At 46.7% G+C, this 23,681-nt stretch overlaps 3 protein-coding genes across 3 annotated transcripts; all 3 read right to left on the bottom strand.

Moving 5' to 3' along the window:
* Window positions 1–9,785: 9,785 nt before the first annotated feature.
* Window positions 9,786–10,184, bottom strand: LOC136469366 (uncharacterized). Its single transcript, XM_066467582.1, has one exon. It carries the CDS (start codon window positions 10,182–10,184, stop codon window positions 9,786–9,788), a length of 399 nt encoding a protein of 132 aa, XP_066323679.1.
* A 1,347-nt stretch (window positions 10,185–11,531) lies between these two features.
* On the bottom strand, window positions 11,532–13,841 carry LOC136472543 (lysine histidine transporter 2-like). Its single transcript, XM_066470239.1, has 7 exons — window positions 13,697–13,841; window positions 13,173–13,559; window positions 12,658–13,051; window positions 12,388–12,493; window positions 12,180–12,271; window positions 11,938–12,006; window positions 11,532–11,817 (listed from the first exon to the last, which is right to left on the bottom strand). The coding sequence occupies exons 1-7, from the start codon at window positions 13,747–13,749 to the stop codon at window positions 11,719–11,721; spliced, it is 1,200 nt and encodes a 399-aa protein (XP_066326336.1). The 5' UTR covers window positions 13,750–13,841; the 3' UTR covers window positions 11,532–11,718.
* A 4,936-nt stretch (window positions 13,842–18,777) lies between these two features.
* LOC136472542 (lysine histidine transporter 2-like) lies at window positions 18,778–23,459 on the bottom strand. Its single transcript, XM_066470238.1, has 8 exons — window positions 23,304–23,459; window positions 21,114–21,268; window positions 20,579–20,980; window positions 20,096–20,489; window positions 19,791–19,896; window positions 19,604–19,695; window positions 19,394–19,462; window positions 18,778–19,280 (listed from the first exon to the last, which is right to left on the bottom strand). The coding sequence occupies exons 1-8, from the start codon at window positions 23,340–23,342 to the stop codon at window positions 19,182–19,184; spliced, it is 1,356 nt and encodes a 451-aa protein (XP_066326335.1). The 5' UTR covers window positions 23,343–23,459; the 3' UTR covers window positions 18,778–19,181.
* Window positions 23,460–23,681: the final 222 nt, after the last annotated feature.

Genomic DNA, 23,681 nt, shown 5'->3' with positions numbered 1-23,681 from the left:
TTGAAGAAGACCTACATATTGTTAGAATGAATTTCGTCCTCGTCAAAAGATCGACATGCATATGTGGAACGCTTAATTAATTTAGAGTCTGGATGAGAAAGTTATATCTAAGATTCTTCTTCGAGAAAACAGGGTGATTCGATTTTGGAAACCAGGGAATCCGATTTTGATAGTACAAATCAATTTGAATCGATTTTAATTGTAAATCTTAACATATATTTAGGCTTGCCCAATACGAATACAAAGTGCCACAACCAATCTGTAGAATAAGATTTATCAACTGGACACTTGTATTGATCATATGTTGTGTACATATATAGGTTACAATGGTGGCCTTTGGCCATGCCTGTACATGCGAGAGCGGGCGAGTGCGCCTGGCGGGATCGCGGGCGCCGTGGAGACCGGGCACGCGTGTGCGCGGTGAGCGAGTCGTGGGCGCTGCGAGTGCGTGCGTGGACGTGGCGAGTACATGCGAGGCGCGCTGGTTGTTGAAGATCTGAAGGATCCGGTCGCTCTAGCTGTTGTGGAGTTGGTTCCACTGACACCCCCTGCAGTCTCGACGTCGTCCGCGGTGACGGAGAGGCTGTCTCTGAAGTCGAAGAACAGCGCCGAAGGCAACCCTTTGGTGAACACGTCGGCGAGTTGCCGCACACTAGGAACGTGCATGACAGGAAGCTCTCCAATGGCGACCTTCTCCCAGACGAAGAGGATGTCAAGCTCAATGTTCTTGGTTCGCTGGTGGTGGACAGGGTTCCTAGACATGTAGACGGATGATATATTGTCGCAGAAAGCCACTGTCGCTGATGGAACTTTGTAGAGGAGCTCGCTGAGAAGATGACGCAACCAGGAGCACTCGGAGACGGCATTAGCGATGGTGAAAGGTCCTAATGGCTAGAGGGGGGTGAATAGCCTAATAAAAATTTCTACAACAACACTTAACCAAATGGTTAGACAATTATGAGGCGAAGCGAGTGTTGCACTAGCCTACTTAAAATGCAAGCCACCTACCACAATTCTAGTTTAGATAGTGTCTATTCACACAATAGCAAAGACACTATCCTATGTTAGTGTGCTCTCAAAGACTAACTAAAGAGCCACACCAACCAAGCAAGCAAGCTCTCACAACTAGCTACACTAAAGAGCTTGTCAACTAGTTTGCGGTAAAGTAAAGAGAGTGGTTAGGATAGTTATACCGCCGTGTAGATGAAGAACCAATCAATCACAAAGATGAATAACAATGAAGACCAATCACCTCGGAATCAATGATGAAGACAATGATTTTTTTACCGAGGTTCACTTGCTTGCCGGCAAGCTAGTCCTCGTTGTGGCGATTCACTCACTTGGAGGTTCACGCGCTAATTGGCTTCACACGCCAAACCCTCAATAGGGTGCCGCACAACCAACACAAGATGAGGATCACACAAGCCACGAGCAATTCACTAAAGTACCTTTTGGCTCTCCGCCGGGGACAAGGTCAAGAACCCCTCACAATCACCACGATCGGAGCCGGAGACAATCACCTCCTCCGCTCGACGATCCTCGCTGCTCCAAGCCGTCTAGGTGGCGGCAACCACCAAGAGTAACAAGCGAAATCCGCAGCGAAACACGATCACTAAGTGCCTCTAGATGCAATCACTCAAGCAATGCACTTGGATCACTCCCAATCTCACTATGATGATGAATCAATGATGTAGATGAGTGGGAGTCCTTTTGCTAGGCTCACAAGGTTGCTATGTCAATGAAAATGTGCAAGAGTTATCCCTTGAGCCGGCCATAGGGCTATAAATAGAGCCCCCAACAAATAGAGCCGTTATACCCCTTCACTGGGCAAAACGCGCTCTGACCGGACGCTCCGGTCAAACTGACCGGACGCTGGCCCTCAGCGTCCGGTCGCCCGATGGACGCCACGTGTCATCCCCTTCAAACGCTGTTCATCAGATTCCAACGGCTACGAAGCTGACCGGACGCTCCGGTAAAACTGACCGGACGCTAAAGCCCCAGCGTCCGGTCGTTTCCAGTAAGCTCCCCGAGGCATGTTTTTCCGACCGGACGCGTCCGATCCACCTTGACCGGACGCATCCAGCGTCCGGTGCTCAACCCTAGCCTACTGTGCCGTCTGACAGCTCGACCGGACGCAGCCTTTCAGCGTCCGGTCGCTGAGTGACCCAGCGTTCGGTCAGTAGACCGACGCCAGCATCATTTCGACCAACTCCATTTCAACTCTAACTTCTTCACCCTTGCTCCAATGTGCCAACCACCAAGAATTTTGCATCCGGCGCAATAGAAAATAGACATTTCATTTTTCCAAAAGCGCCGAATCCCGCCTCGCAAGCTCGGCGGGAGGGAGAGAGGGACCCAAACCCATCTCAACCCTACAAACACCTTGTGCACATGTGTTAGCATATTTTCACAAATATTTTCAAGGGTGTTAGCACTCCACTAGATCCTAAATGCATATGCAATGAGTTAGAGCATCTAGTGGCACTTTGATAACCGCATTCCGATACGAGTTTCACCCCTCTTAATAGTACGGCTATCAAACCTAAATGTGATCATACTCTCTAAGTGTCTTGATCACCAAAACAAAATAGCTCCTATGGTTTATACCTTTGCCTTGAGCTTTTTGTTTTTCTCTTTCTTCTCTTCAAGTTTAAGCCCTTGATCATCTCCATGCTATCACCATTGTCATGTTATGATCTTCATTTGCTTCTCTACTTGAAGTGTGCTACCTATCTCATGATCACTTGATGAACTAGGTTAGCACTTAGGGTTTCATCAATTCACCAAAACCAAACTAGAGCTTTCAGATGGCTCGGTACTCGGCCTCGGCGCTCGACCTTGACACCGTGGTTTGTCGCTTGGATGACCACAAGATGAGTGAATTGCCAAGGAAGACACAGAACCCAGACGTAGAACGCGGTGCGTCTAGGCACCTAGCCCAGTCGACGTTGGAGTAGGTGGTGATCGTCGGTGTAGGCGTGGCGCGCAGCTAGATGCCGAGGCTCGTCGTGCCCTTGACATACCGGAGGATGCGTTTCAGCATCGTCTGGTGGATGTCCCACGGCGCGTGCATATGGAGACAGACTTGTTGCACGGCGTACGCAATGTCTAGACGTGTGATCATCAGATATTGCAGAGCGCCGGCGATGCTCCGGTAGGAGGTGGCGTCGTCGATGAGCTTCCCGTCAGCAGTAGATGCCTTTGGCTTCGTGTCCACAGGCATGGCGATGGAGTTGCAGTTGGACATACCATCGTGCTCTAGGAGGTCCTCGGCATATGCAAACTATGATAGGAAGAATCCCTCTTTGTTGTGTCGAAAGCTAATGCCGAGGAAGTGTCGGATCGGGCCCATGTCCTTCACGGCAAAGGCGTCATGGAGCCGGGCGATAACATGTCGAAGGAGCGTGGCCGAGCACGCCAACAGGATCATGTCATCGACGTATAGAAGAAGATATGTCGTGGCGCCGTTGTAGTGGTAGACGAAGAGGGAGGAGTTAGCCTTCGACTGGACGAAGCCCAGGCTGGTCACATGCCCGACGAAGCGGTCAAACCACGCCCGTGGCGCTTGGCGGAGGCCGTAGAGCGACTGGGACAGGAGGCAGACGTCATCGGGCCTCCTGGGATCGACAAACCCAGTGGGTTGCTGGCTGTACACCTGCTCCTGTAGGTTGCCATGAAGAAAGGCGTTGGAGACGTCGAGTTGATGAGCCGGCCAGTTGTGCGTCGCCACGAGCATGAGAACGGTGCGGAACATGGCTGGCTTCACCACCGGTGAGAATGTCTCACTGAAGTTGATGTCGGGCCACTGGTTGAACCCTCGAATGACCCATCGAGCCTTGTATCGCTCTAGGGTGCCATCGAGATTCATTTTGTGCTTGAAGACCCACTTTCCGGTGATGACGTGAGCTCCTGGTGGTTGCAGGACAAGAGTCCAGGTCTTGTTTGCCTGCAACACATCGAACTCTTGTTTCATGGCAGCATACCAGTGAGGATCCTTGATGGCGGTGCGAACACTCTAAGGGATGGGGGAGATGGTTGTCGAGGCCGCCATGGCGTACTTCGGGTTGGGTTTGTGAATCCCGACGTGCGCACGAGTGATCATCGGGTGTCCGGGAGGCACGGAGCAGGCGACGTCGCGGCCGATGACACCGCGGTGCTGGCAGCGGGCGACATCGTGGCGGTGGACACCGCAGTGCTAGACGCTGGCGACGTTGCTGGTGAAGTCGCGGCACTGGTCGCAGCAGTTGTCGCAGTAGAGGGTGTGGATGGCTCAGCCACGAGCACTGGTTCCTGACACGCGGTGCGTGCACACATTGGATGGCGTGGTAGATCAAGGTCCAGGTGTGGCGGCGATGGTGGCAGAGTTTCATGGTGCGGTGCGGTGATCGCGATGCCGTGGGTGCCACGGGTTGGTGGAGGAAGTGGCAGATCACATGCCACTGGTCACGGTGCGGTGGCGGTAGTAGTGGTAGTGTCGCGGAAGGGGAAGACCGCCTCGTCAAAGACGACGTGTCGTGAGGTGATGACCCAACCAGTCATGATCTCATAGCAGCGGTAGCCACGATGGTCCGTCGGGTACCCGATGAAGATGCAGGACGTTGAGCACGCGACGAGTTTGTGACTCGACGTGGCGATCATGTTGGGGAAGCACCGGCAGCCAAAAACACGGAGCTCGTCGTAGGAGGGTGCCACGTTGAAGAGCAGGGCGTATGGCGTCGTGGTTCTAGTGGCACAGCATGGATGACGGTTGATCAAGTAGGCCGTCGTGGCCAACGCCTCGGTCTAGAATGCCAGCGGAGCTACACTATGAATAAGCATTGTACGCAAACAATCATTAACAGTGCGGAGAATACGCTCGGCTTTCCTGTTTTGCTACGATGTGTATGGGCAGGAAAGACAGAGCTGAGTGCCGAGAGAGGAGAGGAGGCACATGGCGGTGGAGTCATAGTCCCAGCCATTGTCTATCTAGAAGGCGAGGATCAGTAGACAGAATTGAGTATGAAGATAGGAAATAAACGCTCGCATAGTTGGAAGATATTCAAAATTATTGCGAAGGGGAATTGTCCATAGATAATGAGTATAATCATCAAGAAAAACAACATAATACTTGTAACCTGAATGACTAAGAACAGGTGACATCCAAACATCAGAGTGAACTAATTGGAAAGGGAAAATGTCTTTGATGCAAAATTGGTGAAAGGCAGGCGAACATGTTTGCCCAGCCGGCAGGAAGAACAAGAATGAGCATCAGATTTATTACAACAAAAGGTAAAAGTTTGCAAAACTTGAGGACTAACTGGATGGCCTGGGTGTCCCAGTCGCTCATGCCACAAGGACGTCGCCGAGGATGCAAGAAGAGCTCGATGATGTGGGAGGCGGAGGGGGTAGAGGTCGTCGCTGCTTTCACATCGGAGCATCTCCGCCCTAGTAGGAAGATCCTTGATGGAGAAACCAGAAGGGTCAACTCGATGGAAACATTGTTATCATGGGTTAGGGGCGAACAGAGATCAAGTTCTTAATGAGTGAAGGTGAAACAAGAACATCATTTAAATGAAGAGGAGTGGTGGCAGTAGGAATGAATGTTTGTGCTTGATGAGTTATCGGCATGCGAGCACCATTGCCTACTGTGATGATGGAAGAGGATGGCCGGAGGGTGGAAGGAGGGAAGTTACCAGGAGAGGAAGACATGTGCGACGTCGCTCCAGTGTCGAAGTACCAGTTCGACGCGCTCGGTGGATGATGCGGGATGCCGATGGATTGCAGCGCCACATAAAGGGTGCCAGTGTCGAAGGCGTTGGAGGGGCTGGTCGGTGGTAGGTCAGTGGGCGCCATCACCTGCTATGGCTGGAACGGAGGACGGGGCCTAGGACGCTGGCGCTGGGTGCACGAAAAGGCATGGCCCAAGCCTGCACCATGCCTTGCCATGGGTTGTAGCCCGTGGCCCACGACGCGGACTAATTGTTGGAGGCGTTGGCTTTGGAGCATGGAGGACCACCGCCGTTGCCCCGGCCGCGTCGCCGATCGGAGCGGTAGTTGTCACCGCCATTGCCGGATCGGTTGTTGGGGCGTAGGGTGTTGGGGCGCGGGGCATTGGGGGTAGAGGACCTATCCTTGGCGCTAGTGGAGGCCAAGCTGGAGGAGCCACTGGAGGGCCTATCCAGCTTCAGCGTTGGCGTCATGCTGGAAGCTAAGCTCCTCGAGGATGAGGAAGGAGCGGGTGCTCATGAAGTTGCATGGCGGTACTTAGAGGTGATCACCGGCTTGACAAAAGCGGTACCGGGGATTGAGGCCGCAAAGAAGGTTAAGCGCCTTGTAAGGAAAATGGACCCTAGGCCTATTTACTTTGGATTTTGGTGTTTGATGACCAACACAACCAAATTAGACTAATGAATTTGCAAGGGTTTATTTATAGTCCAATAGGGTGCAAGACGTGACTTGGACGAAGGTGAAGTGATGATCCGATGATCAACACCATAATCAAGACCTTAAAAGCTCAAGAGAAGACCCAAGATATCAAGCAAAGTCCAAGCACTAAGATAGGAACCAAGCCGTACGCAAGATCGTGATGAAATGAGCTCACAGAGGTGACCAGACGCTGGACCGGACGCTGGCAGAAGCGACCGGACGCTAGACCAAACACTGGCAGAAGCGACCAGACGCTAGACTGGATGCTCCAGACGTGTGTCACAAGGAAGGTCACAAGTCCTATGAATGCAAGGTAAAGAATGGGGGAGGAGCAAAGAAGAAAGAGAAGAAGCAAACAAGCAAGCTCTCCAACACCTACACCAACAAGGTGGACCAGAAGGCCTCCACACCATACTTGTTAAAGAAGAAGAAAAATGACAAGGTGGTGGCCATCAAGATGAACAAGCAAGCCAACAATGGGGTCAAACACTTTTGGGTGCCAAAGGAAATCATTTTCAACATGAAGAGCACCGTACCAAGAAGGTTTGGATCTCGAAAGGGAAGTGAGAAGTCCAATGGACATCGGGGAATGTGGAGACTTGGCAAATTATGGGTGCAATTTTTGGGGTGCATCATGATGGACAAAATCATTGCCAAGTGGGTTAGTGAATACTATGGACCCAAATTCCCCTTCCAATGTTAGGTAACTAGATGTTATTACTTTCAATTGGTACTTTCTTCGAGATGTATTTCTTACAAATGGGCATCTTATAGCATCTAGTCAGTTTTTATGCCTATGTTTGCATTAGCATGCTTATATCTTTTGTCATGCATACACTAGGTATATCTTATGGTAGGCTTGCTCGGTTTTATTCTTGATCCTTGGAGCAAACCTACATGGTTTAAAATTGTTTAGGAGTACGGCACATAGCTTGTCTTACAATTGTTTATCTAATACGTGCCAAAGTCCAAATTGTAGATAATTTCTCCCGAATATCATCTTCAAAAATGATTCTCACATTCATGAGAAGTCATCTTTCAAGTGGTATTATTAATTCTAAAATCAATGTGCATGACTTCTACAAGTATCCCATACTTGTGTGCATAAATTTAGGGGGAGGTTAATCTACAAGTTGGATGCTTTGAGACTAACACCCTTTCAAGCTTATCATGTGTATAGTAGTCTCATTGCAAGGAAAATGGAGTCCTCAGAGTTAAGCATCATACTTCAAACATCCACCACCGATTGCAAGTGGTAGAAATCAAAATTATTTCCACATGTGGTATTTATTTGTAAACCAATATCCTCATGTTGATTTCATTTTGATATTTATATGCTTTCTCCATACATTATATAGACTAAATTCCCTTGAGCAATAACTTGCCAAATATGCATATGCCTTGCTTTCTATCATATGTATGCATATATTTAGGGGGGGCTTAATCTATATAATGTGAGAGTCAAATTTTGTGACCTATTCCACTCTACATACAAATGATCACAAAGTTTGACCCTCCCTTGTGCTACTAATGTCTTCCTTTTTGGTGTTTGATTCCAAAGGGGGAGAAGTTAGAGGACCAAAGGCAAGCATCAATTTATAGGACCAAATTTGGTATATAAGTGGTAATGGTCTGAGAAAGGGAAGATAGTGGATTATGGATAGCCTATGCAATGGGAGAATTTATAGGAAGCAAGGCTTAAATCCATAATGTCACATGGAGACGTTTGCAAGGACAAGATAAGTTTTATGTAGTACCCTTTAGCTTTACAAAGTAGTATCTTTTAACACCACATAACCTTGCCCCTTGCATTGCATTCTAGCAAGTAGGTAGTTTTCAAATTTCAAAATTTTTATTATTTGCTTGCTTTGGTCGTGTTGTCATCAATCACTAAAAAGAGGGAGATTGTAAGAAAAATGGACCATAGGCCCATTTACTTTAGATTTTGGTGTTTGATGATAAACACAACAAAATTGAACTAATGAATTTGTAAGTGTTTGTTTTGTAGTCCAATAGGGTGCAAGACGTGATTTGGACAAAGACGAAGTGATGATCCGATGATCAACACCGTAATCAAGACCTTAAAAGCTCAAGAGAAGACCCAAGATATCAAGCAAAGTCTAAGCACTAAGATAGGAACCAAGTCGTACGCAAGATCGTGAAGAAACGAGCTCGACCGAACGCTGGCAGAAGCGACCGGATGCTGGACCGGACGCTGGCAGAAGCGACTGGACGCTGGACCAGACGCTGGCAGAAGTGACCGGATGCTAGACCGGACGCTCTGATGAAGAGGCTCGGCAAACAGGCGTCATCAGCAGTGACCGAACGCTGGACCAGACGCTGGCGGCAAACCGACCGGACGTAGGGCAGCAGCGTCCGATCGAGTACAGAGAGGTTCCAGAGCGTCGAAACTACGACCGGACGCGTCCGATGGCAGGTGACCAGACGCTGGCAGCGTCCGATCAGTTGTTCACGGCTCCAACGGTCGGGACGACCGGACGTGTCCAGTCAGGACGTGATCAGCGTCCCGTCAGTAGCAGAAAAGCAGGATTTCGTCCCCAACGGCTACTTTCTCAGTGGGGCTTATAAATTGACCCCTTAACCGGCCAAATGAGATGTGTGGAGCTGAGGAAACATACCAAGGGTTTTGATACACCATTTTAGTGATCTCCACTTGCATAGTACTTAGTGTTTTATTAGGTGATTAGCATAGGTGCTTTGCGAAGTGCTTAGGTCGATTAGACCACCGCTTATGCGCTTGCTCTAGGTTTAGGCCTAGTATTTAGTGAGGTTTGCATACCTCTTACCATTCGGTGCTTGCGCGCACCATTGTTGTACATCGGAGGGGCTTGTCTTGCGAGATCACACCAACCGCATTTGTGGTATGGCCGCCACCGTGTACTGGAGGGAACAAGGCCCGCGGCGCTTCGGCCGGAAGCTTGATAGTGAAGACGGCGGGGAGTATCCGGGAGAGGCTTGCCGGAAGGCATGTCGGAGACCCACTTGCGTGTGGGAAAGGCCCGAGGCTATCCACGGAGTTACCCGATCGGGGGCTTGGCCCTTGCGAGGGATTCCTTACGAGGGGCTCCAACGAGGACTAGGGGAAGCTTGCGCGCTTCTCGATACCTCGGTAAAAATACCGGAGTCGTCGATGGGAGTTTGCATATCTCTACCTTGCTCTTTAGCTTCCGCATTTACATTGATTACATTACTCCTTTTGCGGTAGAGATAGCAACACACTAGCAAAACCATAGTTGCACATTTAGATAGTTTATCTTTTGCATAAGATTTGCTAAGATTAGAAAAAGATGTCATAGTTTAGAGTTAAATTTTTAAGTTGCCTAATTCACCCCTCCCCCTCTTAGGCGTCACTGTCCACTTCACGCCTGACTCGGCTCGGAGACGGGGTGGCCGATGTCGCGCAGCTGATCGGCGATGCGCTTCAACTTGGTGCAGTAGTCGTTCATCGACATGTCGCCTTGCTGCAGGGAACGTAGCTCGGCCTCCAGGTACACGGCGCGTTGCAGCTCGTTGTCCTGGAAGAGTCCCTCGACGGCGTGCCACAGAGAGAAGGCATCGTGGCAATCGCGGCGAATGACGTCGAAGACGCCCTTGGAGATGGTGGCGAGGATCCAGTTGACGACGCATGAGTCGACCATGCGCCACTCGCGATCGCGCTCGTCTGGCGAGGTGGGAGAGCGAACGTGGACCTCGAGGCCGAACTTGCTGAGGGTTGAGTCGAAGAAGAGGCACCACTGGCCGTAGCTCCCCTCATCCATGTCAAGGGTGACAAGGACATGGTGGCGTATGGAGATCCCCTAGATCTGAGAAGCGGAGGGGGGCGACGGAGAAGCCATCGTCGGAGGAAGCGTCAGAGTGATTGGAGGAGGGTGCCATGGGAGCGGAAGATGAGGCGAAGGGATTCTGAAGAACCGTGGACGATGATACCATGTAGAATAAGATTGATCAACTAGACACTTGTATATTGATCATATGCTGTGTACATATATAGGTTACAATGGTGGCCTTTGGCCATGCCTGTACACGCGAGAGCGGGCGAGCGCGCCTGGCGGGATCACGGGCGCCGTGGAGACCGGGCACACGTGTGCGCAGTGAGCGAGTCGTGGGCGCGGTGAGTGCGTGCGTGGACGCGGCGAGTATGCGCGAAGCGCGCTGGTTATTGAAGATCCGAAGGACCCGGTCGCTCTAGCCGTTGTGGAGTTGGTTCCGCTGACACAATCGAGTATCAACCAATCGATCAAACACATATACTCTAGTCAGGAATTAACCTGAACCTGACAGGCTGTCAAAGGGTCTTCTTCAGAGAGTTAAATCTCCTAAGGCACAGAGTAAAAGCAAGCCAGCAAGATCAGTTTTCTTCATGGATTCAGCCTAGAATAAGCTGTTGGTTGACCCTTATTTTCTTTGTTTCGTTTTTTGTCTCTTGATTTGGTTGTAATCCTGCACTCCTCCTCTTCCCAGTTTGTTTAGTTCCTTTAGTTTTGAACCTCTATCTTTTATATAAATTACTGTAGGGGCCTCAGCCCCTCCAGATTCGTCAAAAAAAAACATATACTCTAGTCAAACAGCGATCTTGGGCTGGATCTAACCCATGTCACGCAGGCTCAGTGGCTGACGCCTATCACACGACAGTGGGTGGCCAGCTTTCTCAACGATGGCAGTTGGACCTCCCGCCAAATCTCATGTATTGGGGGCGAGATTTCCTCCTCAACTTCGAGGAGTTGGAGGATGGATTTTGTGGGGCTGAGAATTTTTTTTCTCAATTGGAACCGGAATGGAGATCTGCTGGAGCAAGCTATGAGGACCCAACTCTGTTGAATTGCCAAAATCCATGTTCCATATTTGGAGCAGGTACAATTCTCTTCCTGCTGAGCCACCTTTCTCCTCGATCCACAGAGAATGGGGAGCTACTGGAGATGCTCTAATAGCAGCTTTGGTTCTCCGTAAAACAATTTTTTTAGTAGTGACAGGACGCATCGCAATGGCCAAGCAGATTCGAGGTTGTATAAACTATAAGCAATAGAATCCACCAACATTCATTCTTCCTTATGCACACATAAGTACATAACCACCGTAGAACATTGCCAAAAAACAATACATGGGTTATGATAAACCCGCCACAGGCCCTCTGACTTAATCTGTAACTGAGGACTCACAACATGCCTGTGACAAGTATCATCATTTGGAACAAGTTTTGGTTGTTGGAGCCTCCCCGCTTCTATTTGGGACGACACAAGACTCAGTTACGCTATGATTGAGCCCTTGCATGTTCACAAGTTGGAAAATGGTAGTTCACGAGTAGAATCGGTATGTCTTGGCAGACAAGATGATCTGCCGGAGTGCTCCGATCGGTGCCAGGATCATCAGGACCACTCCAAGAAGAATGCAGACCTGAAAACATGGAGAAATGGATTATTAATACGTAGTAATTCCCAACCAGGGAAATTCTGTTGCAGAAAGAAAGAAAGAAAGAAAGAAAGGATTGGTGGTTAGTTCATAGTAATTTCTTACCCAGTTGGTGAACCATGAGAGGCTGAACCTTTTGGGCTTGTAGATTGCAAGCCACATGATGCAGGGAAGCTGGCAGAAACAAGAGAGGTTCTGTCAGGTCTCAAATTGCTATATTCCTATGACTTGATGGGTTGTACTTGGATTATACATAGTGCAGTGTTTATGTCTAGAATATACAAGCAGTTGCATGTTCTGTGACATTCTGAAAACGACAAGGAAACCATGGATCAATGGGAGCTTACGAAATAAGTTGTTGGTGCAAAGGCGAATCCACCAAAGAAACCGAGCAGTCCACCGAAGAAGGGGATAGTGATGGCTACAAACGTTGTTAACGCTGCAGAAGTTGACACGACCAGTTTGATCAGTGCGACACATCCATTTGCTTAGCAGAGCTTTACAGTAGTTATTTAGACTCAGAAGTTCAGTTCAAACTTCAGAAAGCAACATTACCGACATAGGTGCTCCGGGCAATCAAACGGAGTGCAAGGCCGGGAGGGAAATGCAGTTTCTTCACCAGGACCGTCTCTATCATGTCAAACACCGGCATGGCAAAAATCTGCAAACAAAAAACATTTGGATAAGAGATGGTACGAAGTTTAGCTCCTATACTAGTGTTACATGGAAGAGCATTAGTGACATTAGGAACTGAAGGCTTGTCCACTAACAACAAGCAGCAGATCGAGGAGATTTCGAAGCCCATATGGATATCCCTGATCCTACCTGGTAGCTGCCAATGACATGGATAACGACCATCATGTTGGCAAGGGCGATGAGCCACTTGGGCTTGTTGAGTGTGATGAGGATGTTATCATCAACCTGGTTGCCAAAGGCCCAGTATCCAAAGAATGAGACAGGGAAGTAGCAGACGGCAACCATGATGTAGGCGACGACGACACCCTTCCACATGGGCTTCTTGGATGGATTCTCCGGCGTCGATGGGATGGTGGCCTGGATCTCAAGCACCACATTGTGCCCCGCATATGCGAACGCCACATCACCCAGTGCCCCAAAGTAGTTGAACGCCTTCTCTGATGTCGTCGCCGCTAGAACGTCGTAATCCACGTTGGGCAACTTCCCCTTATGCAGCGACATTCCCCAAGCTATTGTTGAGTAACTGTCATGAGAACTCATGCATGTCAGTGACGATTCGTGCTGGTATATGCATGCCGTCTTCAGGAAATGAAATTTGCCGGACCCGCTACAGTGAATTGAAGTGGGTGTAGCTGAAATGTTACCTGAGTGACATGACAGCAGCGGCAAGGGAGACGCCGGAGATGGAGTTGAAGTTGGGGAGCTGGGAGAGGATGAAGTGGCAAGAGGCGAAGATCATGATAAAGTAGGTGAGCTTGATGTCCTTGCACTTGCCGTCGCAGATCACGTCGTGGAACTTCTTCAGTGACTTGCCTCCGGTGACCAAGAACACGATGTCCCCGCCCACCTCGACGATGAGCTGCTGCGGCACGACGATCCACAGGCCCAGCTTCTGGCCAAATGCGTGCTGCCCGAGCTTGTGGTACTGGTCGAACCACTTCCCGGGGACCATCTCGTGCATCTCTACCATCTGCCACATCGTGTAGAGCGTGATGATCCACGACAGTATCAGCACCACGATGCCAGGCCCCCTGCAAATTGTTACAACAGGAAATTCACAGAAAATAGTACGTGTATCAGTCTTTGTGAAGAATGTGCATGGCGTACACATATGCAGTGCACGATAATGGTGGTTGCCGGGGCAGGGAGATGACAGTGACACACGTACCAGCCGAGCTTGGACATGGCGTAAGGAAGGCTGAGCACGCCGGCGCCAACCATGGCGGTGACGTTGTGGAACGCAGAGTACCACCACTTGGCATTCCTGGACGAGGTGATTGGGAGCCAGTCATCGATCGCCTTCTCCCCAGAACTCCTCTCGTCCTGTAATAAGTTTTTGAATGCCAATGCAAGTATGTTTGCTGTTAGCTGGCATGCATGCATATGGCCATGCTAGAAAAGTTTTTTTTTTGAACCTCATGGTAGAAAAGCTTATGATTGATCACAAACAAAGCATGAAGGCAATACTGAACTTTGCTCTTTCAGTTATGTATAGCAGTGAATTTCAGTAAAACTGCACGTGCATTTACATTACTATTGAGCAGAACAAGGGTCAGATATCTGAGTAGTAGGATTGAAGTGCATCTTTGAATTTTGAATGTTTAAGTGAGATGAACCCGTGTCAAAGTGTCAATTGATTTTCTTCTCGGAAGTTAAAGATATCTATTTTTAAAATCAAAGGAAGTGTGGAAATGATAATTAAGTCGCAGTAAAAAGATGCGGCAGGTAACACGTAACAGCAAGGGAGTTAATATCACTTTACACCTGAAAGGTCAAGAAAGAACAGGGTGGTAACAGCTAGCTACTTCATCACAAAAATAAAAGGAAAATCTCGCAATTAAGGTAAAATATCACATTTTTTTCTGTTCAAGTCAAATTAAATCTATGAACCCAGTGTAAGCTCTTCTGTTTTTCCTTTCCAAAGAAAAACATAGAGATAGAGAGAAAAAAAAAGGAAAAGGCAGATGAAAAGGTCATTTTGCATGAATATCAGAGAACGACATATGTGTGCAAAAGAGAGAACCTAAGGCTTCGTTCGGTTACCTAAGAATAATTCCTAGCCACTCAGTTCCTTCATTAATTTACATAGCGTGGGAATGATTCCTGGCCATTCCGGAAAGGGCTAATTGAACGCCCCCTAAAGTTTCTGTTGTTTTTATTCAGAATCTTTGTAACAAGGATGTATGCATTGCTAATAAGGCTTCCACATTCCATTAACGTGGATGCCTTAAACAAAGGCTCGACGGAGATGAACAAGAAAATGCAGCCATGCATGGCCATGGCCGGCAAAACAAAAAAGATAAGAGAGAGAGAGAGAGAGAGAGAGAGAGAGAGAGAGAGAGAGAGAGAGAGAGAGAGAGAGAGAGAGAGAGAGGAGTAGGACGTACCTTGGTAGGAGAATGGTTCTCGGGTGCTCGAGTCCCCATGGCAGTCGTCGTCCGGCGGTCTGCGGCCGGCAATGGAGAAAGAAATGGGCTGAGTCGATCGGAGACGCACGCGTCGGGCTGGGAGATGCGACGACGGCTGCAGGGGGAGAGGAAGCGGCGATGGTCGATGGAGATGCCGGCTCGTCTCCTTTCCTTTATACTCCTTATTGCCGAGCTGAAATGGAAGGGAGGAGCGTCGTCTCTGCACCTGTCAACGCGGGGGGTAGTTGACCGTCCTTGACTCCAGCGCAGCAACGGTTGTGGAGGGCGAACCCAGCTAGGGTGCCTCTCGGCATTTGGATTTGTACGTGTTCTAGGTGTGCCTGAACATGGGCGTGTTTTAGGTTTGCATGCATGAACGTTGAACTTGACTCCATGGGTTCTTGGCCGCTCGTTTCGTTTCTCTAGCAGTTAGGGGCTGTTTGGATCGCGCCCTCGCCTGGGGAGCCCTGCCCAGGCATGTCCATCCAGCCCCAGGCGCTAGAAATCAACGGCCTGAGAGAGTTGCCTGGGCCAGGCGTGTTTCCCAGGTACCGATCCAAACAGGCCCTTAATGCATGAGCTAGCTAGCGTACTCGTGCAACAGCCAACAGATAGACACCTGTTGGTGCATGGGCATTCAGCTCTCTGCCTCTCTGAACTAGTAGGATTCCCCCTGACGTTAACGATGGCGTGTGGCACACGTACCAAGCCCATGCACACCAACCACAACATAACAGTACCTAAAAGTCAAACTATTGCTAGTGTTTTTCTTTTAAAAAAAGAAAGAACTTTGACGAGCAATATTTTATATGCTACAACGGTGTCTAATACCCCCTCCGTTCTCAATTATACACTATGTCCATAATATATAATAAAAGCAATATATATCTAGAAAAAAGCCAAAACGTCTTCTAATTTGGAATGGAAGGAGTACGACTAATGAGTGTTAGTCCCTCTGTTCTAAATTGTAAGTCGGTTCACCTTTTCTAGATACATAGCTTTTATTTTATAGCCAGCTACAGGGTAGTAGTTATATATATATATATATATATATATATATATATATATATATATATATATATATATATATATATATATATATATATATATATATATATATATAGCAGAAGCTATGTATATCAAAAAGTCAGAACAACCTTACAATTTGGAATGGAGGAGTAAATTGGAAAACATTTTAGCTTTTCTAGATGCTAGTATATTGTTTTTACTATGTATCTGAAGATATAGCGTGTATCTGAGTGCATAGCAAAAGCTATGCTAGAAAAACCAAAACGTTTTACGATTTAAAATGGATGAGTATTAAAAACTGCATCAGTTTCTACACTACAAGAATGGATTTCATGAGAAAGTCTCTCAGATTAACAGAGGCGACACATCTAGGGATCACCTCTGTAAATGGTCAATCAGCCTCCAGGCAAATGACCGTCTCTGTAAATCATCTTTAGCTTTGTTAATCGACTATTAACATAGACGGGCTTCTTAAATTAAGATGTCCACCTCTGAAAATGACTGGTTAATTAACAGAGGCAGTTGTCCTAAGGTTGTCACCTTTGTTAATCAATTAATAGAGGCAGGCTTCTTAACATGATCACTTTCAAAAATGGCTATAATCAAATGCAGACATTCTAAGTGTTCGGCTTTAGAAATAGATTAATTAATAGAGACGGTCATTCTAAAATTAGCCTCTAAAAAAGTATATAAAAATCATCAATTTTTCTTATGAATTCAAATAAAGATAAAACGTCATACCAAAATTGTAGAACTCGACATGATCTATAACTTTGTAGTTGATAATTTTTTCATTTGAAATTGTTTATAGTCCCAAAAAAATATGTTTCAAGCTCTTTGATTTTTAAATTTAAAATTAAAATTTTCAAACTTCCTTGTATGTTGACATGATCTAAATTAAAGTTATAGTTCTCAATGCTATTTACAACTTTATACTAGTTAAAAGTTTTTTATTTAAATCTATTAAATTAGATTCCTAAATATTTTTTATTCTAATATTTTGATATTTAAAATTCAGAATTTTCAAACAACATTGGACGTCGACATGATCTATACCAAAGTTTTAGTCGTCAATTCAATCTATAACTTTACAGTTGACAACTTTAAAGCCCCAAATATCGATTCAAAATTCTCAGATTTTGATATTCAAATTCTTGAATTTTCAAACTATCTCGGATAGACACACACCATTTATAAGAATTGTAGAGCTCAATATGACCTAAAACTTTGTAGTTGAAATATTTTTTATTTGATCATTTAGAGGCTAAAATATTCAATATAAAAATACAAAATGTTGAAACAAATTAAAAGATAGTGTCCTACGCATAATCACAAATGAGTGTGTCGTGCAATTGTCATAGTTTTTTTCTCTTAACAATGTAGATCAACGTTTTGTGAGCAACGAATCAGAGGGGTAGCACACGGGGCACATATGTATACTGGTTCAGATACAGGGTACCCTACATCTAGTGAAGAATAGATCTCTTATCTTGTATGCTCGGTGGTTTACATGGGGTGCTGACACTACTACAACCAGCATTGGTAGAGATGGTTGTAATTGCTCTGTAGAAGCTACTGGGCTAGCTGCCTCTAAGCTTAGGTTGCTAGAAATAAGCGATTTGTAGAGGCGGCTATAGAAATAGGAATTACAGAGGCGGCTGGCAACAACGACCACCCTTAGAAATCGATTTCTAGAGGCGGTTGTAAATCACATCCACCTCTGCAAATTATTTCCTAGAAATCACCCAAAAATTATAAATCAAGCAAAAACTTAAAAAAAATAGTCCGAGTGTGAATTTAGAAGTTGGGAGACCAGAATGGTATAGTCAACCAATTTTAATGACCGGGTGTGAATTTTACCCGGTGTTGCGCCTCTCTCTGCCAACTTGCATTGCACTCCCTCCATTTTTACATGTTGTATTAGGTTTGTTCTAAATTAAACATTTTTCATCTTTCACCATGGAAATTATATATTATGAGAGTATTTGTTATAGCGAATCAAAAACATAAATCGTATGTTGTTAATATGAATATTTTTTTGAAATTGATGGTCAAAGTTAAAAATGTTTGACTTAGGAGAAAACTAATACGACATATAAAAAAGAACAGAGGGATTACTACAGTCCTCCTCATTTGCACTTTTAATTTCGGATATCCTTGAACGCGATGAGTATATAGGATGCGTTTGGCAGAGAGAAATGTTTTAGATTCTCAATAAAATCACTAGAATCGTTGCCAAACACTATAAAAGGAGAAATGTTTCAAGGAGAGTCACTTAGATCTCATTTTGTACTAGTTCAAAAAAAAAACACTTAAAACATGGTTTCTCTAGATTCTAGTTCTAGTTTTAAAAACCTAGCGAGCTTGTCAAATGGCTCCATGAAATAATTCTTATTCATCATCTCAAACAATTTTTGAGAAAATCTAGATCCAAAACGTTTCTAAAAAAATATGGATGACTACGAATCACACGCATAGTTATTTGTACCCATGATTAACACACCCGAGATTCCTTGCAGTGATCAATTTGCATTTTGCAAGCGTACTATTGGAGATTTGGAGGCATACTTGGTTGGGTGTGGCTTTAGTGCGCGTTCATGGTGGTGCGTATGTATGCCATCCTTGTAATGGCGAAAAAAAGAGCATAAAGGAAAGAAGCCTGCGCTGTGGGAGTAGGAATGAAAAGGCCTACGGCTCAAATTCCAAATATCATGTAATCTAAGCCTAATGGGTACGGCTGTCTTTATGAGCCAGGCTGTATTCCTTACATAAATAACAACAGAAAAAGGAAAGTATTAAATCCCGCATCAAATAGGAGTCCAACAGCGGGGACATTATATTGGCCCAGAATGCATGCGAACAATTGGCCCAACTTTCAAAGTGCCAACTACAAAGCAAGTGAATATAAATAAACCACCAATATCTGGGACAACCACCATCATTAATTCTCACTTATGCACATACACACACAAGCCACGGTCACCTTGGAATATTAAGAAACAATACGTACAAAAAATAGTACTAGGAGTACAAAACAATACTCCAACATGAACGCGCATATACGTATGCAAGGAGTGTATATATATATAACTAACCCAACATCTGGAACAACATATAGTACTAGGAACTTCCCCTCTGTGTTTGGCACGACAAAAAACTCGTGGTTGAGGCTTTGACAGATTTCAAATTTCCAATCATGGCTGGGTAGTACGTAGTTTACTGGTAGAATTTGTAGGTTTTCGCATCCAGTATTATTTGCCGAAGTCCTCCAATTGGCGATAGAATCATCAGAAGCACCCCAAGAATAATGCAGATCTGATGAACACAGAACACAGAGGTTGGTTTATTATAGGAGGAAAGGTTAATAAGCAGAGAGGCATTCTATGGCAGAATGAATGAAGATATGCTAGATGGATAGTAATTATTACCCAGTTGGTCAACCAAGAGAGGCTGAACCTTTTGGGCTTGTAGATTGCGAGCCACATGATGCAGGGAAGCTGGCAGAAATCAACCAAAACATTTTAGCTCACTTATATTACCAAGTACTTCGATTGCATAGAAGCGTTAGAAACACAGATGTAACTGCAGGTTATGGCATTGCAAGAACTCAAAACAGAGATGGATTAATGAGAGCTTACGAAATAAGTCGTCGGCGCAAAGGCAAATCCACCAAAGAAACCGAGCAATCCACCGAAGAAGGGGAAGGTGATGGCTATGAACATTGTGAACGCTGCACAGGTTGTATCACATTAGTCCCCGTTTTTTCAGAGTGTCACCAATTTAGTGACAAAAGTTCAGTTCAGACTGACAGGCATGGGGCATTACCAACATAGACAGTCCGAGCAATCAAACGCAGTGTCAGACCAGGAGGGAAGTGCAGCTTCTTCACCAGCACAGTCTCTATCATGTCAAACACTGGCATGGCATAGATCTGCATCAAAACATTCATTTTTCTGATTACATCATGACAACTTACAGAAATTGTAGTAGTACACGACCATTTTAATGAAAACTTGTGTGATATTCAACTGTTCAAAGTTTCCAAACATTTCATTGCACAAATACTCCGTACTAAATCTTCAAATAGAAACAAAGTACAAAGTGGGACTGTGGGAGGGTGGGATATGTACCTGGTAGCTGCCAATGACATGGACTACGACCATCATGTTAGCGAGGGCGATAAGCCACTTAGGTTTGCTGAGGGTGATGAGGATGTTGTCATCGACTGTGTTGCCGAAAGCCCAGTAGCCGATGAGCGCAACAGGGAAATAGCATAGCGCAACCACAATGTAGGCAACAATGACACCCTTCCACATGGGCTTCTTGGATGGCTTCTCTGGAGTCGATGGGATAGTGGCCTGGATCTCAAGAACCACATTGTGCCCTGCATACGCGAAGGCCACATCGCCCAATGCACCAAAGAAACCAAAAACCTTCCCCGACGTTGTTGTCGCACGCAGGTGGTAGTCCACATCCGGAATCCTACCCTTGTCCACTGATGCGCCCCAAGCGATTGTGGAGTAACTGCCATGTTTATCCATGTTAGTGATCAATCTTTTCCCCTGAACTACAGTGCAATGTAGCTGAGGCAAGGATATGGAGTGAAGTAGTACCTAAGCGACATGACGGCGGCGGCTAGGGAAACACCAGAGATGGAGTTGAAGTTTGGAAGCTGAGAGAGCACGAAGTGGACAGAGGCAAAGATCATGATGAAGTAGGTGGTCTTGATGTTGTGCTTGCCGTCGCACCCCGTGTCATCGCAGACAAGGACGTCGTGGAACTTCTTCAGAGACCTGCCGCCGGTGACCATGTAGACGATGTTGACGCCGACCTCGACAACAAGCTGCTGCGGCACGACGATCCACAGCCCCAGCTTCTCGCCGAACGCGTGCTGACCAAGCTCGTGGTACCTGTCGAACCGCTTGCCTGGTACCATCTCGTGCATCTCAACCATCTGCCAGAGCGTGTAGAGCGTGATGATCCATGACACAATCAGCACCGCAATGCCAGGACCCCTGCAAATAATTGACAAATTGAGAAATCAAGAAACCCTTATGATACATGCAGCAGTAGTACACAAGATGAGTAAGTAAACTGATCGGCATATAAGTGACTGATGGCCACGTCTGCAAGACAGGACACACGTACCATCCGAGCTCAGACATGGCGTAGGGAAGACTGAGCACGCCAGCACCAACCATGGCAGTGACATTGTGGAAAGCAGAGTACCACCACTTGGCGTTCCTCGAAGAGGTAATCGGGAGCCAATCATCAATGGCCTTCTCCCGTGCACTCCTTGCATCCTGCAAGTTTTTGCCATTGTCGCTGTTAGCTGGCACGGCCATTGAAGGTCACACAATCTGCAGATCTTGGTTGCTCACACACAAAGCAAAAGAAAGAAACACTACACAAGCAGGTGATAAGCAAACAGAGATATTTGACTATCCATGCAAAGATAGTGCAGTTTATTTAATTTTTCTTGATGAGATATATGAATGAGCATGAGCTGGACATATTTAAATGATTAGGACATTTTGCAGTACAGTGATAAGTATCAGTACTTTTTAAAAAATAAAGTTGTAGGCGAATGACATGTCGAATGTGCCCCATAAGTCCACAACGGCCGACTAATAAGCGACAGATCAACAGCGGAAGTTTTCAACTCAATTAAAGTGCATCTTTTGAAATTTCAATGTTCAGTGAGATCACCTACTATACTGCATGCCAATTTGTTTTCTGCTCAGCAGTTGACTAGTCACATGGCCCAGTTGCCAAAGTCAAGTCCATGATCCTTATCAAGACCACCTCAAGGCAAGAATTTCTATTTGTTTTTTCACGCCAAGCATGTTAGGTGGTAGTTTTGCGTATTAAAAAGAATCTGGCGCAAAATCTCTGCTAAAGAAGACACAAAGCCAGGCTGACAAGATTAACAAGTTGGGGCTTATTCCTACTCCAAACCCAATATTCAACCTCTTGTTCTTGGAGCCTGTGATGATCATGTAATCTAATTGGGACTACGTACATGTCACTTTGTCAGGGTCACGGTCATCAGATGAATAATTAATCGTTCTTGGCCCCTCGCTAATCGCAATCTGTCTTTGATGGTGGCAGCTGGCAAAACCCGCGGCGATTCCTATGAATTAATACTAATACTTAATTGTTACCCCGATATGTCCGTTAGGGCTTTGGACGTACGGTACGACGCGGTTTTCCTAAGAAATTCCTGTGTCCCAAACGGACATCGTCAAGAGAAAGGGACTCCATGAGTGACAAGGTAAACACCGACCCTACAAACAAGCTAGAGAGGACAAGAGGTTCGGCTGTGAATTTCAAAGTGACAGCGATGTTGCCCTGGCTTGGACGTGACAGTGAAATGTACAGAGGGACTTCGGCAGTGTTCGGCTGAGCCACAGGTCGGCTTGATAGCTCGGGGAAAAAAAAGACACCGCAGGTTCTAGCAAAAGGATTACCAAGGGAATGAATAAATAATAATACAGGTCATCAAGAATAGGTAACAGCTAATCTTTTAATAGGATAAGAGTGAAATTCTGCAATTAAGGCAAAGCATCAGAATTCATGCCGATCCTGAGAATCAGGTATTTAATACGGACTATATACTCCATCCTAACCTCTTTCTAGAAATTAGTAAAATAAAAAAGGAAACAAAAAGAGGATGAACAGGTGAGGCGATTTCACATGTATCAGATGAACAGCCGAACAGGAACGCATGGGCAGATGCTACGCACTAGCTATAGCTAGGGGATGAGTGGGGGGGTCTTCACTTTTGCTGATGCCGGCGAGGCGGAGGAATCCGCCACGCGAAAGGCGTCCAAAAATACGTTTTTTCCCCCTCCTCCCGTGAAGTTGGGGAGTGCTCTGTATCTGCAAAGGTACCTGAATCTGAATCTAATCTCAGTGTCCCGACCGGCACCTCAACTCCGCCATGCCCCCCCCCCCCCCCCCCCCCCCCCCCCCCCCCCACCCCCTCTTCGCAACTCGACAGCTCAGGATGATTCTTTTTTTTTTTCTTGGCTTTTCAAAACTAAGACAAACCACGACTCTAAAGTTTGGATCTTTTTTTGGTTCTCTGCTTCAGAATGTCTGAAATGATGGCGTATGCATGTACTGCAGAGGCTTCCAAGAACGACAGGTGTTGCTAAACCCAGCTGGCCGTGCTGTGCGATCTTGGTTGTGGTTGGGCAGCACAGGTAGGTAGATGGCTGAGCAGATGCCCGACATGGCCGGCGAAGCAAGACACAAGACCAAGATGGATCATGGATGGGAGAGCACTCAGAACAGGGGGTATGTTTGCGCGGTTGAGAGGGAGGGAGACGGTACCTTTCCAGGGGGGTAGTTCTCCGGCGCTTGCGTTCCCATGGCCGTCAGGGGTGCTTCCTCGGCGGCGTCCACAGTGGAGGATGACAGAGGAGAGGCTGGGCTGGTGGGAAACCAGAGGAGGTGAAGACAGGGGAGAGGGAGACGAAGTGGCCGGCCGGCTCGTCGTCTGCTTTATATAGGCCCTCGCTCGAGCGCCCGGCACGTTGACCGTAGACTCCACCGCATGCAGCAAGAGGCGGGTGCGGCGATTGGGGACTCTGCTCTGCCGTGACGTCCGTCCGATCAGGATTGGATGGTGTAGATGGGCCCCAGGGCGGCGAATCAACCTTGATTGGGAAGGAGTTAGTGTGGCCAGCTCACCAAGCGGAGAAACCGGGC

This window comes from Miscanthus floridulus, chromosome 8 (genome assembly GCF_019320115.1).
Source record: "Miscanthus floridulus cultivar M001 chromosome 8, ASM1932011v1, whole genome shotgun sequence".
NCBI classification, from domain to species: Eukaryota; Viridiplantae; Streptophyta; class Magnoliopsida; order Poales; family Poaceae; genus Miscanthus; species Miscanthus floridulus.
Note: the sequence above shows the minus strand (reverse complement) of the source record. Positions and strands in the feature narration are given on the sequence as shown.

Excerpts from the sequence above, each read along its gene's own strand:
- LOC136469366 (XM_066467582.1), bottom strand. The coding sequence starts at position 10,184 with ATGGATGAGGGGAGCTACGGCCAGTGGTGCCTCTTCTTCGACTCAACC.
- LOC136472543 (XM_066470239.1), bottom strand. The coding sequence starts at position 13,749 with ATGGTTGGCGCCGGCGTGCTCAGCCTTCCTTACGCCATGTCCAAGCTC. Across the intron at positions 13,560-13,696 it reads GCCATGTCCAAGCTCGGCTG|GGGGCCTGGCATCGTGGTGC; the intron begins GTACGTGTGTCA and ends AACAATTTGCAG. Across the intron at positions 13,052-13,172 it reads GCTGCTGTCATGTCACTCAG|TTACTCAACAATAGCTTGGG; the intron begins GTAACATTTCAG and ends TTCTCATGACAG.
- LOC136472542 (XM_066470238.1), bottom strand. The coding sequence starts at position 23,342 with ATGGGAACGCAAGCGCCGGAGAACTACCCCCCTGGAAAG. Across the intron at positions 20,981-21,113 it reads GCCATGTCTGAGCTCGGATG|GGGTCCTGGCATTGCGGTGC; the intron begins GTACGTGTGTCC and ends AATTATTTGCAG. Across the intron at positions 19,463-19,603 it reads TTGCGCCGACGACTTATTTC|CTTCCCTGCATCATGTGGCT; the intron begins GTAAGCTCTCAT and ends GATTTCTGCCAG.